The sequence below is a fragment of the Schistocerca gregaria genome, chromosome X (genome assembly GCF_023897955.1).
Source record: "Schistocerca gregaria isolate iqSchGreg1 chromosome X, iqSchGreg1.2, whole genome shotgun sequence".
NCBI classification, from domain to species: Eukaryota; Metazoa; Arthropoda; class Insecta; order Orthoptera; family Acrididae; genus Schistocerca; species Schistocerca gregaria.
The window spans coordinates 629,594,113-629,609,574 of record NC_064931.1 but is presented as its reverse complement, the minus strand read 5'-3'; the positions used below and the strand labels follow the sequence as shown (position 1 = coordinate 629,609,574).

At 38.3% G+C, this 15,462-nt stretch overlaps 1 protein-coding gene across 4 annotated transcripts in view; it reads left to right on the top strand.

The window, feature by feature from the left end:
* Positions 1-5,865, top strand: part of LOC126297787 (membrane-associated protein Hem) — a 185,696-nt gene extending 179,831 nt beyond the window's left edge. For all 4 annotated transcript variants that reach the window (XM_049988983.1, XM_049988985.1, XM_049988984.1 and 1 more), the window contains exons 22-23: positions 3,244-3,333; positions 5,617-5,865. In XM_049988983.1, the coding sequence (XP_049844940.1) occupies positions 3,244-3,333; positions 5,617-5,730 (204 nt within the window). In that variant the 3' untranslated portion in view covers positions 5,731-5,865. The remainder of the gene's footprint in view (positions 1-3,243; positions 3,334-5,616) is intronic.
* The last annotated feature ends 9,597 nt before the right edge of the window (positions 5,866-15,462 follow it).

Sequence of the window (15,462 nt, the reverse complement as noted above, 5' to 3'; positions counted from 1 at the left end):
ATTGCTTTGACAAAAAACTTTAGAAAAATGTGTTCTAGATGTTACTGAAATGATGACGTCCCAAGAACATGTTGCATCCTCAGTTGGAAACATGAATTAGATTACAGTAGTTGAGAAAGCTCTATTAAAGAATGGACTGTGAGTTTCAGTTTCCACTCATCAAGCAAGGAATGCCAACTAACTTGGTGTAGCTCTCACAGTCTGTGAGTGCACAGAAAGAAATTTATTTTTAATTTGAGCATGAAAATAATGACAGATTACTACTCACCAAAGAGAAGAGGCATTTAAGGCATGGAACCTGGAGGGGGATGAAAAGGAGGGGAGTATGCTCAGAAAGATCATGTTGGTGCAGAAATATAAGTGTGTACAGGGGTAAAGCCTGCGCCTGTACGAGGACACAATGTACATGGTAAAGAGCTGCTAGGAAAGACTCTTAAGAAAATATTGCATGTATAAGGTGGAGATTCCAGAGTAAGAGAAAGAGATAAGGAAGGGAGTTAAGGGTGAATACTTCACAGGTCGTGTCTACCCTTCCCATCTTCTCAAGAAACAGAGGACCTGTACCACATACAACCAGCACTTCTCATCTATCTGTGGAGCTAAGTAGCACTGTGGTTAAAACACCAGACTCTCACTCGGGAAGGCCAAAGTCCAATTCCTTCTTCAGACATCCAGACTTAGGTTCCCTGTGATTTCTCTAAATTGCTTAAGAAGAATACTGGCAAGGTTTCTTGGAAATAGACGTGGCTGATTTCCTTCCTCAATTTAAGCTTGCAATCCATTTCTTGTGACCCCATCATTGACAAAATACTGAACTCTAATTTTCCTTCCTCACACACCTGCAGATCTGCCATAAAAGAACACCCTTTCTTTGCACAATACTGCCCAGGGTAGGAACAATGAATCACAATCTCCACAAATTCTTAAATTGCCACTCACTAGTTCTTGAAATGAAGTGTATCCTTGCTTCCCATGCAGCCTACATAGTATCCTTATTTATCCCTATCTCACTCTTCCTCTTATGGGTTGTATCCTTGCAGAAGATCTGCTTGTAAGAGCTGTCTTATATATGTTCCCTGCCACCTCCTCTGGCAGCACTAACATGCACAGTTCCTGTCCTGTCATTGGTAGATCCCTTGTGCAAGTAACAGCATCACTGCAACTATTTCACAGCTTTCTCTGTAAGTATAACTATGAACATACTACTAACTGTGGACAAATAACAAATTATGTTACACCTTTCATCAGCAGCCCCCCTCCCATGTCAGCAAAGATTTTCTAAATTCTGAAAGTCCGTGGTCTCAATGCCATCTGTCTGCCCCTGCTTACCCTTGCCACCTCTCATACCTAATCCCATTTCATTTCACTGCCCTCATGCTAGCCTCACACCACTACTACTACAGGGTGTTTCAAAAATGACCGGTATATTTGAAACGGCAATACAAACTAAACAAAGCAGCGATAGAAATACACTGTTTGTTGCAATATGCTTGGGACAACAGTACATTTTCAGGCAGACAAACTTTCGAAATTACAGTAGTTACAATTGTTAACAACAGATGGTGCTGCGGTCTGGGAAACTCTATAGTACGATACTTTCCACATATCCACCGTGCGTAGCAATAATATGGTGTAGTCTCTGAATGAAATTACCCGAAACCTTTGACAACGTGTCTGGCGGAATGGCTTCACATGCAGATGAGATGTACTGCTTCAGCTGTTCAATTGTTTCTGGATTCTGGCGGTACACCTGGTCTTTCAAGTGTCCCCACAGAAAGAAGTCACAGGTTCATGTCCGGCGAATAGGGAGGCCAATCCACGCCGCCTCCTGTATGTTTCGGATAGCCCAAAGCAATCACACGATCATCGAAATATTCATTCAGGAAATTAAAGACGTCGGCCGTGCGATGTAGCCGGGCACCATCTTGCATAAACCACGAGGTGTTCGCAGTGTCGTCTAAGGCAGTTTGTACCGCCACAAATTCATGAAGAATGTCCAGATAGCGTGATGCAGTAATCGTTTCGGATCTGAAAAATGGGCCAATGATTCCTTTGGAAGAAATGGCGGCCCAGACTAGTACTTTTTGAGGATGCAGGGACGATGAGACTGCAACATGGGGCTTTTCGGTTCCCCATATGCGCCAGTTCTGTTTATTGACGAAGCCGTCCAGTTAAAAATAAGCTTCGTCAGTAAACCAAATGCTGCCCACATGCATATCGCCGCCATCAATCCTGTGCGCTATATCGTCAGCGAATGTCTCTCGTGCAGCAATGGTAGCGGCACTGAGGGGTTGCCGCATTTGAATATGGTATGGATAGAGGTGTAAACTCTGGCGCATGATTCGATACGTGGACGTTGGCGTCATTTGGACCGCAGCTGCAACATGGCGAACGAAAACCCGAGGCCGCTGTTGGATCACCTGCTGCACTAGCTGCGCGTTGCCCTCTGTGGTTGCCGTATGCAGTCGCCCTACCTTTCCAGCACGTTCATCTGTCACGTTCCCAGTCCGTTGAAATTTTTCAAACAGATCCTTTATTGTATCGCTTTTCGGTCCTTTGGTTACATTAAACCTCCGTTGAAAACTTCGTCTTGTTGCAACAACACTGTGTTCTAGGCGGTGGAATTCCAACACCAGAAAAATCCTCTGTTCTAAGGAATAAACCATGTTGTCCACAGCACACTTGCACGTTGTGAACAGCACACGCTTACAGCAGAAAGACGACGTACAGAATGGCGCACCCACAGACTGCGTTGTCTTCTATATCTTTCACATCACTTGCAGCGCCATCTGTTGTTGAAAATTGTAAGTACCGTAATTTCAAAAGTTTGTCCGCCTGAAAATGTACTGTTGTCTCAAGCATATTGCAACAAACGGTGTATTTCTATCGCTGCTCGGCTCGTTTAGTTTTTATTGCCTTTTCAAATATACCGGTCATTTTTGAAACACCCTGTACTACTACTACTACTACTACTACTACTACTACTACAACTACCACTACAACTACAACTACTCTGCTCCACACTATCCATCCACGTCTTCCTTCCCATGTCACTCTATTACTCTGGATCTTCCTGCTTTCTCCACACACACACACACACACACACACACACACACACACACACACATATCAACCACCCCTCTCTCTTCCTCTTATATAGAGCACAACAGATGATAATGTTTCATGATTTACAATTTTCATTATTGTTTTACTTTTTTATGCTAAAAAGAATTTATATTTCAGCTTGCTTCTTCAAGCTTGTTACGCCTTGGACAAGAAGCAGATAAGGAGGCCATTCGAAACAGGGAGTCAGTATACCTACTTCTTGACCAGGTAGGTAACCTGCACAGCTGTGTTAACAAACAACATGAATCAGAAATAAATGGCACAGCACACAAAAACAAGCTTGAAAATGGTAATCATTACCCAAAATGTGTCGTGCAAAATGCAGATAAAAAGATAATCATGACTGGTAACAGAGAAAGATATTTTATAACCAACCCCACTGTTTTTAAAGTCACAAACTTTCATCAGCGATTTCTAATGGATAAAATCAGAGAAAATATGGGTTTATGTAATATTGCTTCAACCATAAACTTGACTGTATAATGTAATAATAATAAGAATAAGGAAAGAACTCTTGGGGAGAATGTGTTAAAAAATACTTTCATCTTGCAACCACAATAGTTAGAGTTGTAATTTTTTGTTTAATGAAAAAATGGAAAGTGCTCTGAAAGCACTAGTATTAGTATTTCAAAAAATAATACAGACTGTCTCAGACTGAACAGAAACTTTAGAAATGCAAACAATTTTCCACACTGAAGACTAAATTATTAACGGACTCAAAGGCAGAAATGTGGCAATTAAAGCTAAATCGTGTCAGAGGGAGAAAGCAGAGTGGCAATAGAAAACTTAGTTTACTGAACATAATGAGTCGAAATTAGTTGAAAACAATTCAATTGAAAATGTTAGCAGAAAACACAGTATATTCAGAAGATGCTTAAAAAATAAATATTGAAGTCTGACTGTTTCCTACTACTTCAAAACACCATTATTTAGATATAGGTTAAAACAAATGTAGTTTATCATGTTGTTGTTTCTAGTCAACTGTTGTTTCTAGTCATACACAGCTACAAGCTGTCTCCTTAATTTACATTCAGATTCCCAAATTTTACTATTCATGTTTTCTTACCATCATGTCCATATGTAAAAACTGCTGTCACATGTTGCCCAATGGGCATTAATGGTTCATCTAATTCTTCCTTCAAGCATGTGCCAGGGGACCACTTTCATCTAGAAAAGACCTGCAAACTCCTGATTCATTAAAGCATCTCACTGTCATGTATAAAACAGCTTCAAATGTCTGCTTACTTTACAAATGAGTTAATGTGTTAAGTATTTGACATTACGCATGTAAGTAAGAAAATGTTTGGGGCAGGTTTGAGATTCTGCTTATAGTATGTTGGAAGTCGCTAAGTGTTCTCATCATGAATCACTGATGAATATTGTGTGAGTATTTTGCACTTCAGCTTAAGGAAAAGCTTGTTTTTCATGAATGTCAATGTTCATGACATCATATCTCCTGAACTATGTGTTGTGGTGTGTTTGGGTACGGACTTCAAATTGTGTTGCAAAAAGTTGATAGTAAATAAGTAATAAATTAAAACATCATATCTGATGCTGAAGTTTTACTGCATGAACAGAGAGAAGGTACTAAGAAATAAACTTCTTTTCCCTTTCATCATTTTTGTCAGTGAGAAAAAGTTTTGTAAAGATTTGAAATTAAGGTGAAAGTTTGTTGGAAGAGTTAAGTGCTCTTATTCTTAAATACTAGATGAGTAAAGACCGAGTATGTGTGTGCCATCTGTTACATTGCCTCAAGACAAGTATGCAGTTTGTAAGTGTAATAATTATCTTAGTGTGTTAAGTCTTTAACATATGAGTATACCTCTTAATGAGTAGATTATGACTGTAAGTTAATTTTTTAAATTCAGTCAATAATTATGCAAAATATTTAAAGATCACATTTTGGATGCCTCTGGAAGCCATTAGATAGGCAGCCTGCAACTGATTCTGGGGTAGTCATTTAGTAACATAGATACATGGTGTCCTTTCAATGGTCAGAAGGAACTGGCTGTTCTGGTTAGCCATGACAAAACTGGCAGTTTATCATGAAGCAACTCACCATTATGCAATACCATAATGTGAAGCAGCAATCACTGTGTGTAGAGAAATTTGCATATTGGAATTAAAGTGAACTGTACAAAATAATATCATATGTGACTTGCTTTATTTTTTTTTTAGCATTCACATGTTTATTCTTTGTCAGCGTGTCATTTTTCCAAATCCAGTTTTCTGTGCTCCCTTGATGCTTTTCTTTTGCAATTTTCAAAATGTTGCCAACTGCAAGTGTTTTAAGCATGTATGTTCTTTGAAAGGAAATACCTATTCTATTGCACTGTAATATTCTCTGCTTTAGTACATAACCATGCACTAGTTCAGTAGCTATTTCTTCATTACTAAGTAAGAACTTTGTGTATACAGATGAAAGCTATGCGTACTGCTAAAAGATATATTTGGAAAATCCAATTGGTCATTATTTTAATTCTGTTGCAGATAGTGCAAGAGTCACCTTTTCTTACGATGGATCTGTTGGAGTCGTGTTTTCCTTATGCTCTCATCAGGAATGCTTACCATGCTGTTTACAAACAGGAGCACATGCAAGTGTAAAGCACAATGGACATCATTTTTTAAAATAATGAGTGATATGCTAAATGCCAAACTATTCTGCTGTTCATCAGATATGTGTAGATTTTGTATGCAACAACACTGCCTTTAACCAAAATAAAATGTAAATTTTGTGTAGCTGGGTCTCTTATTTAATTTCTTCTGTCACTGTTGAATTATTTTTTTATCTCAACAATGTTCAGGTGTCTCAGATTTATGGTGTATCTTGCTTATTTTTAACTGCTACCACATGCAGAAGTATATTTTAGGTGTGTATTGATAATTGATGTAGTCACAAACGAATAATTTCTGCCATTGATATTGAGAAATTTGGCTGTTTATTTTAAAAGCTGCTTTTTAGAAACTTTCTTATGACCAGTGTTAAAGAACATCAGTATTGGGAAGATATTTACTGTTTTGTAATAGACACATATACACAGTTTTCACCCTATGTTACACTGAAATATTCTGTAATGTAATCACACATCTCAAGAACAAACAAAATAAATTTTTAAATTAATATTGGGTAGTGAGAGGAAGTCTATATCATTGTGGTGACAGCAGTATTTGTTTATAAATAAGTAAGGGATGTGACTATCAAATTAAGGTATGCTCTAGAAGTGAGAAGAAATTCAATTTAGTCATCAGCGCAAATGCCACAATTGAGATGAATCCAGATGAAGTTGAGGAATGTAATTCACAGTCCAGATGGTTAATAATGTTGTGAAATTTTTAACGGGTGATTTTAAAGTTCGTATGGGAAAGCAAATGAAAGATGTAAATAAGGTTGGAAGGTACTTGGTACACAAAATGTTGTAACCCTGTAATTACAAAGTTTTGAGAATGAGCTACAATTTATTTGAGTTTCCACCAGAATATCAAAGCAAACTAGCTGTTGCCATTTATTACAAGTTGAATGAAGATTATGACAGAGACAGCGTCTAAAACAGGTTTGATTTTAAAAGTAGGATAAAACTGATAGTGTTGAAAGAGGATTGGTGATGGTCTCAGTGTAACTAAAATATGAGACATAATAATGTAAAGGGGTTACTGTGGTCAAGTCTCAAGATGGCCATTGGCAATTGAGCACCACTTCACGTTTTAAGAGGAAGTAGATGCTGGAAATTTGGAGCATGTGACATAATTTCATTGATAGAAATGCTTGGAACAGATGTAGCACTGTTGAGATTGCCTGAGCTCTGCTGCTGATGCCTGATATCATGAGTAGAGACCGGAAAAGATAACACCTTTTTTTGGCGAAATTTCCATCTGATTTAGGAGAAATTCACATCCATCTTTGGCAAAATTTGCATTTTTTGTTTGTAACATACAAATATAAGAGGTTGTCACACTACATGATTGAAGACAAAGCCTTAGTGCTTTCAAATTGACTGTTAAAATAAAGCATAGGCTTGCGAAATTTTTGATTGGAATATTTGCTTTTGCTAAAACTTCAATGGTTTTTACTTGAAATGGCCTCTGTGGCCATATTTTGGCGTATTTAAGATTTAAAAAGTGATTGTTCTGTCGAGAAGCATCTGTACATGCCACCAGTGAACTGAATGTGTGTCTGATTTAATGTGTTTATCAGTATTATTTTTCTTTCCCACTCAATTCAGTGATTACAAAATCTACAGAATATTAATTATGCCCTTTCGTGGGGATTCATAGCTGTGCGACTCATACTTGACGACACTACGGATAGAACTGACAAGGAACTAAGTGTAGAATTGGAAGTGAAATTAACTCTATTCGAATGTTAGTAGAAGAGTTTCTGTGCTGTTGAAATAGGAGATAGGTTTTGTTTTTCAACTACTATAGTGCAGCATGCGGACACTATATATTTACAGATGGCCACAAATGTAAACAAACTGGAATTTTGACCTCCAGAGGGGAGAGGAGTGATGCAGGGAAACAATCCCAGCATCGCTTTTGCAGTGCAGCAGCCTGCACCTGAGTTCTGTGAAAGCAGAATGTACACATTGACACAGGGATTGCTAATTTGTTCTGGTGTTGTGAGGGTCATAATCAAAATCCATCATGGACCAGAATGAGTCTCTTCACTCATTTCAAAATAAGAAAACAAAACAAGACGCAACACACATAGCAAAATATTCGGGGCTGGCAATTGCTTGTTGAAATTGGCAGACTATTGTTGACGAAGTAGCTCAGGGCCTAACCCGTAGTGGTATTTGACACAACCACAGTTCAAAATACCCGACACCTAGAACAGCCACATCAATAGTGTCTGCATTATATCAGCTTTTGAATGTTAGCAAACAAAGAAATGTACATGTTTCTTTGTTCTAAGATGCTATTTCCCATGGCTGAGTACAATGTTGCATTATGCGGTGTATATACCATACAGACAGATTCAACCGCCCACAACTGGCACGGCACCTGAGCATCAAACACACCAGTATGTGGCTGCAGTCATGCATTTTTATTGTACAAAAACATTCTTACACACATTATCTTCCCAAATTGAGCTTTGCCAGATGATGTGCAATATCAATAACCCAAAAATTGGTTACATTTTTGGTATTTATATGCAGAAAATAAACCTATTTCAAACTGTCTCTAACTTGGCAAATGACTATGATGAGGCCTGTCTGATGGTCGTGACTTCTTCCTACCTCTACCTCCAATAATGAGCTGAAGGTACAAAATAAATGTGGTGGTGGTGGTGGTGGTGGGAAACATGGAACAACATTACATTCTTGCCTCGACAATCATTTATCTCATAGTCTTGCTCTGACAATGTGGATGGCACACAGTGAGGGCAAAACAATGGAGGCTGAATGTTGTTGATGTAGCAGTATACTATCTGTGATGATGTTGGTATCACTGCCTTCCCGAATTTGACAGTAGTGACAGAGATACCCCTGGACTACACATGAGCAAGAACTGTGTCATGTGACATAATGCATCCTGCAATGTAGAAGGCTGCTGCTAGTCCTTCAGACAGAGGAAAAAATTCCATCCTTGTTTGGTGTGCATATAGGTGTGCATTCGGGTTCTGTCCTTTGGTATGTGTCTTTGGAATGAACTTGTCAGTAGTGAAGCTGTAATAGCAGACTGGATTGGTCAAGAGAGCTCTGTGACTTTGGGTGTGGATTAGGCATTGGATGTCACTTGAGCAGGAGCATTTAAATTCTTCTAAAGCTGCCCAAGTCAGCTGCTGGTGATGTAATTGTGAAGTGGAAACACTAAGGAACCATCACAGCTAAACCAAGACCAGGCAGACTTCATGTACTGGCAGATGGTGACCATCGAGCATTGCGGAGGGTGGTTAAAAAAAAAAAAATCCAAATTGGTACCAGCAGCCCATCTAGCACAATGATTGTGTATAAGGCATTAAAAATAATGGGGTACAATGGTTGAGCAGCTCTTCATAAGCCACACATATCTGTACTCAATGCTAAACAATACTTGAGGTGGTGTAGAGAATGATGTCACTGGATGGTGGATAACTGAAAATGAGTGATCTAGAGTGATGAATCATGCTATGCCCAATGGCAGTCCATTGGAAGGATTTGGGTTTGACAAAAACATGGAGAACATCACCTCCCATCATGTGTAGTGCCAGCAGTGAAGTACAGAGGAGGTGGTGTTATGGCAAGGAATGTTTTTTGTTGTTAGGATGTGGTCCTTTTATTGCACATCTGAAAATGCTAAATGTGGAAGGGTATAACACATTTTACACCATTGTGTATTATGTACAATAGAGGAACAGTTTGAAGCTGATGATTGATGTCCCTAGCATAACAGTGCAGCATCTGTGAGACAATGGTTTGAGGATAATATCATTATTGAAATGGACTGGCCTGATCAGAGTCCCAACCTGAACACAATGGAACGCTTTTGTGATGCCAAAATGCAGAAGTATATTTTAGGTGTGTATTGATAATTGATGTAGTCACAAACGAATAATTTCTGCCATTGATATTGAGAAATTTGGCTGTTTATTTTAAAAGCTGCTTTTTAGAAACTTTCTTATGACCAGTGTTAAAGAACAACATTATTGGGAAGATATTTACTGTTTTGTTATAGACACATATACACAGTTTTCACCCTATGTTACACTGAAATATTCTGTAATGTAATCACACATCTCAAGAACAAACAAAATAAATTTTTAAATTAATATTGGGTAGTGAGAGGAAGTCTATATCATTGTGGTGACAGCAGTATTTGTTTATAAATAAGTAAGGGATGTGACTATCAAATTAAGGTATGCTCTAGAAGTGAGAAGAAATTCAATTTAGTCATCAGCGCAAATGCCACAATTGAGATGAATCCAGATGAAGTTGAGGAATGTAATTCACAGTCCAGATGGTTAATAATGTTGTGAAATTTTTAACGGGTGATTTTAAAGTTCGTATGGGAAAGCAAATGAAAGATGTAAATAAGGTTGGAAGGTACTTGGTACACAAAATGTTGTAACCCTGTAATTACAAAGTTTTGAGAATGAGCTACAATTTATTTGAGTTTCCACCAGAATATCAAAGCAAACTAGCTGTTGCCATTTATTACAAGTTGAATGAAGATTATGACAGAGACAGCGTCTAAAACAGGTTTGATTTTAAAAGTAGGATAAAACTGATAGTGTTGAAAGAGGATTGGTGATGGTCTCAGTGTAACTAAAATATGAGACATAATAATGTAAAGGGGTTACTGTGGTCAAGTCTCAAGATGGCCATTGGCAATTGAGCACCACTTCACGTTTTAAGAGGAAGTAGATGCTGGAAATTTGGAGCATGTGACATAATTTCATTGATAGAAATGCTTGGAACAGATGTAGCACTGTTGAGATTGCCTGAGCTCTGCTGCTGATGCCTGATATCATGAGTAGAGACCGGAAAAGATAACACCTTTTTTTGGCGAAATTTCCATCTGATTTAGGAGAAATTCACATCCATCTTTGGCAAAATTTGCATTTTTTGTTTGTAACATACAAATATAAGAGGTTGTCACACTACATGATTGAAGACAAAGCCTTAGTGCTTTCAAATTGACTGTTAAAATAAAGCATAGGCTTGCGAAATTTTTGATTGGAATATTTGCTTTTGCTAAAACTTCAATGGTTTTTACTTGAAATGGCCTCTGTGGCCATATTTTGGCGTATTTAAGATTTAAAAAGTGATTGTTCTGTCGAGAAGCATCTGTACATGCCACCAGTGAACTGAATGTGTGTCTGATTTAATGTGTTTATCAGTATTATTTTTCTTTCCCACTCAATTCAGTGATTACAAAATCTACAGAATATTAATTATGCCCTTTCGTGGGGATTCATAGCTGTGCGACTCATACTTGACGACACTACGGATAGAACTGACAAGGAACTAAGTGTAGAATTGGAAGTGAAATTAACTCTATTCGAATGTTAGTAGAAGAGTTTCTGTGCTGTTGAAATAGGAGATAGGTTTTGTTTTTCAACTACTATAGTGCAGCATGCGGACACTATATATTTACAGATGGCCACAAATGTAAACAAACTGGAATTTTGACCTCCAGAGGGGAGAGGAGTGATGCAGGGAAACAATCCCAGCATCGCTTTTGCAGTGCAGCAGCCTGCACCTGAGTTCTGTGAAAGCAGAATGTACACATTGACACAGGGATTGCTAATTTGTTCTGGTGTTGTGAGGGTCATAATCAAAATCCATCATGGACCAGAATGAGTCTCTTCACTCATTTCAAAATAAGAAAACAAAACAAGACGCAACACACATAGCAAAATATTCGGGGCTGGCAATTGCTTGTTGAAATTGGCAGACTATTGTTGACGAAGTAGCTCAGGGCCTAACCCGTAGTGGTATTTGACACAACCACAGTTCAAAATACCCGACACCTAGAACAGCCACATCAATAGTGTCTGCATTATATCAGCTTTTGAATGTTAGCAAACAAAGAAATGTACATGTTTCTTTGTTCTAAGATGCTATTTCCCATGGCTGAGTACAATGTTGCATTATGCGGTGTATATACCATACAGACAGATTCAACCGCCCACAACTGGCACGGCACCTGAGCATCAAACACACCAGTATGTGGCTGCAGTCATGCATTTTTATTGTACAAAAACATTCTTACACACATTATCTTCCCAAATTGAGCTTTGCCAGATGATGTGCAATATCAATAACCCAAAAATTGGTTACATTTTTGGTATTTATATGCAGAAAATAAACCTATTTCAAACTGTCTCTAACTTGGCAAATGACTATGATGAGGCCTGTCTGATGGTCGTGACTTCTTCCTACCTCTACCTCCAATAATGAGCTGAAGGTACAAAATAAATGTGGTGGTGGTGGTGGTGGTGGGAAACATGGAACAACATTACATTCTTGCCTCGACAATCATTTATCTCATAGTCTTGCTCTGACAATGTGGATGGCACACAGTGAGGGCAAAACAATGGAGGCTGAATGTTGTTGATGTAGCAGTATACTATCTGTGATGATGTTGGTATCATTGCCTTCCCAAATTTGACAGTAGTGACAGAGATACCCCTGGACTACACATGAGCAAGAACTGTGTCATGTGACATAATGCATCCTGCAATGTAGAAGGCTGCTGCTAGTCCTTCAGACAGAGGAAAAAATTCCATCCTTGTTTGGTGTGCATATAGGTGTGCATTCGGGTTCTGTCCTTTGGTATGTGTCTTTGGAATGAACTTGTCAGTAGTGAAGCTGTAATAGCAGACTGGATTGGTCAAGAGAGCTCTGTGACTTTGGGTGTGGATTAGGCATTGGATGTCACTTGAGCAGGAGCATTTAAATTCTTCTAAAGCTGCCCAAGTCAGCTGCTGGTGATGTAATTGTGAAGTGGAAACACTAAGGAACCATCACAGCTAAACCAAGACCAGGCAGACTTCATGTACTGGCAGATGGTGACCATCGAGCATTGCGGAGGGTGGTTAAAAAAAAAAAAAATCCAAATTGGTACCAGCAGCCCATCTAGCACAATGATTGTGTATAAGGCATTAAAAATAATGGGGTACAATGGTTGAGCAGCTCTTCATAAGCCACACATATCTGTACTCAATGCTAAACAATACTTGAGGTGGTGTAGAGAATGATGTCACTGGATGGTGGATAACTGAAAATGAGTGATCTAGAGTGATGAATCATGCTATGCCCAATGGCAGTCCATTGGAAGGATTTGGGTTTGGCAAAAACATGGAGAACATCACCTCCCATCATGTGTAGTGCCAGCAGTGAAGTACAGAGGAGGTGGTGTTATGGCAAGGAATGTTTTTTGTTGTTAGGATGTGGTCCTTTTATTGCACATCTGAAAATGCTAAATGTGGAAGGGTATAACACATTTTACACCATTGTGTATTATGTACAATAGAGGAACAGTTTGAAGCTGATGATTGATGTCCCTAGCATAACAGTGCAGCATCTGTGAGACAATGGTTTGAGGATAATATCATTATTGAAATGGACTGGCCTGATCAGAGTCCCAACCTGAACACAATGGAACGCTTTTGTGATGCCAAAATGCAGAAGTATATTTTAGGTGTGTATTGATAATTGATGTAGTCACAAACGAATAATTTCTGCCATTGATATTGAGAAATTTGGCTGTTTATTTTAAAAGCTGCTTTTTAGAAACTTTCTTATGACCAGTGTTAAAGAACATCATTATTGGGAAGATATTTACTGTTTTGTTATAGACACATATACACAGTTTTCACCCTATGTTACACTGAAATATTCTGTAATGTAATCACACATCTCAAGAACAAACAAAATAAATTTTTAAATTAATATTGGGTAGTGAGAGGAAGTCTATATCATTGTGGTGACAGCAGTATTTGTTTATAAATAAGTAAGGGATGTGACTATCAAATTAAGGTATGCTCTAGAAGTGAGAAGAAATTCAATTTAGTCATCAGCGCAAATGCCACAATTGAGATGAATCCAGATGAAGTTGAGGAATGTAATTCACAGTCCAGATGGTTAATAATGTTGTGAAATTTTTAACGGGTGATTTTAAAGTTCGTATGGGAAAGCAAATGAAAGATGTAAATAAGGTTGGAAGGTACTTGGTACACAAAATGTTGTAACCCTGTAATTACAAAGTTTTGAGAATGAGCTACAATTTATTTGAGTTTCCACCAGAATATCAAAGCAAACTAGCTGTTGCCATTTATTACAAGTTGAATGAAGATTATGACAGAGACAGCGTCTAAAACAGGTTTGATTTTAAAAGTAGGATAAAACTGATAGTGTTGAAAGAGGATTGGTGATGGTCTCAGTGTAACTAAAATATGAGACATAATAATGTAAAGGGGTTACTGTGGTCAAGTCTCAAGATGGCCATTGGCAATTGAGCACCACTTCACGTTTTAAGAGGAAGTAGATGCTGGAAATTTGGAGCATGTGACATAATTTCATTGATAGAAATGCTTGGAACAGATGTAGCACTGTTGAGATTGCCTGGGCTTTGCTGCTGATGCCTGATATCATGAGTAGAGACCGGAAAAGATAACACCTTTTTTTGGCGAAATTTCCATCTGATTTAGGAGAAATTCACATCCATCTTTGGCAAAATTTGCATTTTTTGTTTGTAACATACAAATATAAGAGGTTGTCACACTACATGATTGAAGACAAAGCCTTAGTGCTTTCAAATTGACTGTTAAAATAAAGCATAGGCTTGCGAAATTTTTGATTGGAATATTTGCTTTTGCTAAAACTTCAATGGTTTTTACTTGAAATGGCCTCTGTGGCCATATTTTGGCGTATTTAAGATTTAAAAAGTGATTGTTCTGTCGAGAAGCATCTGTACATGCCACCAGTGAACTGAATGTGTGTCTGATTTAATGTGTTTATCAGTATTATTTTTCTTTCCCACTCAATTCAGTGATTACAAAATCTACAGAATATTAATTATGCCCTTTCGTGGGGATTCATAGCTGTGCGACTCATACTTGACGACACTACGGATAGAACTGACAAGGAACTAAGTGTAGAATTGGAAGTGAAATTAACTCTATTCGAATGTTAGTAGAAGAGTTTCTGTGCTGTTGAAATAGGAGATAGGTTTTGTTTTTCAGCTACTATAGTGCAGCATGCGGACACTATATATTTACAGATGGCCACAAATGTAAACAAACTGGAATTTTGACCTCCAGAGGGGAGAGGAGTGATGCAGGGAAACAATCCCAGCATCGCTTTTGCAGTGCAGCAGCCTGCACCTGAGTTCTGTGAAAGCAGAATGTACACATTGACACAGGGATTGCTAATTTGTTCTGGTGTTGTGAGGGTCATAATCAAAATCCATCATGGACCAGAATGAGTCTCTTCACTCATTTCAAAATAAGAAAACAAAACAAGACGCAACACACATAGCAAAATATTCGGGGCTGGCAATTGCTTGTTGAAATTGGCAGACTATTGTTGACGAAGTAGCTCAGGGCCTAACCCGTAGTGGTATTTGACACAACCACAGTTCAAAATACCCGACACCTAGAACAGCCACATCAATAGTGTCTGCATTATATCAGCTTTTGAATGTTAGCAAACAAAGAAATGTACATGTTTCTTTGTTCTAAGATGCTATTTCCCATGGCTGAGTACAATGTTGCATTATGCGGTGTATATACCATACAGACAGATTCAACCGCCCACAACTGGCACGGCACCTGAGCATCAAACACACCAGTATGTGGCTGCAGTCATGCATTTTTATTGTACAAAAACATTCTTACACACATTATCTTCC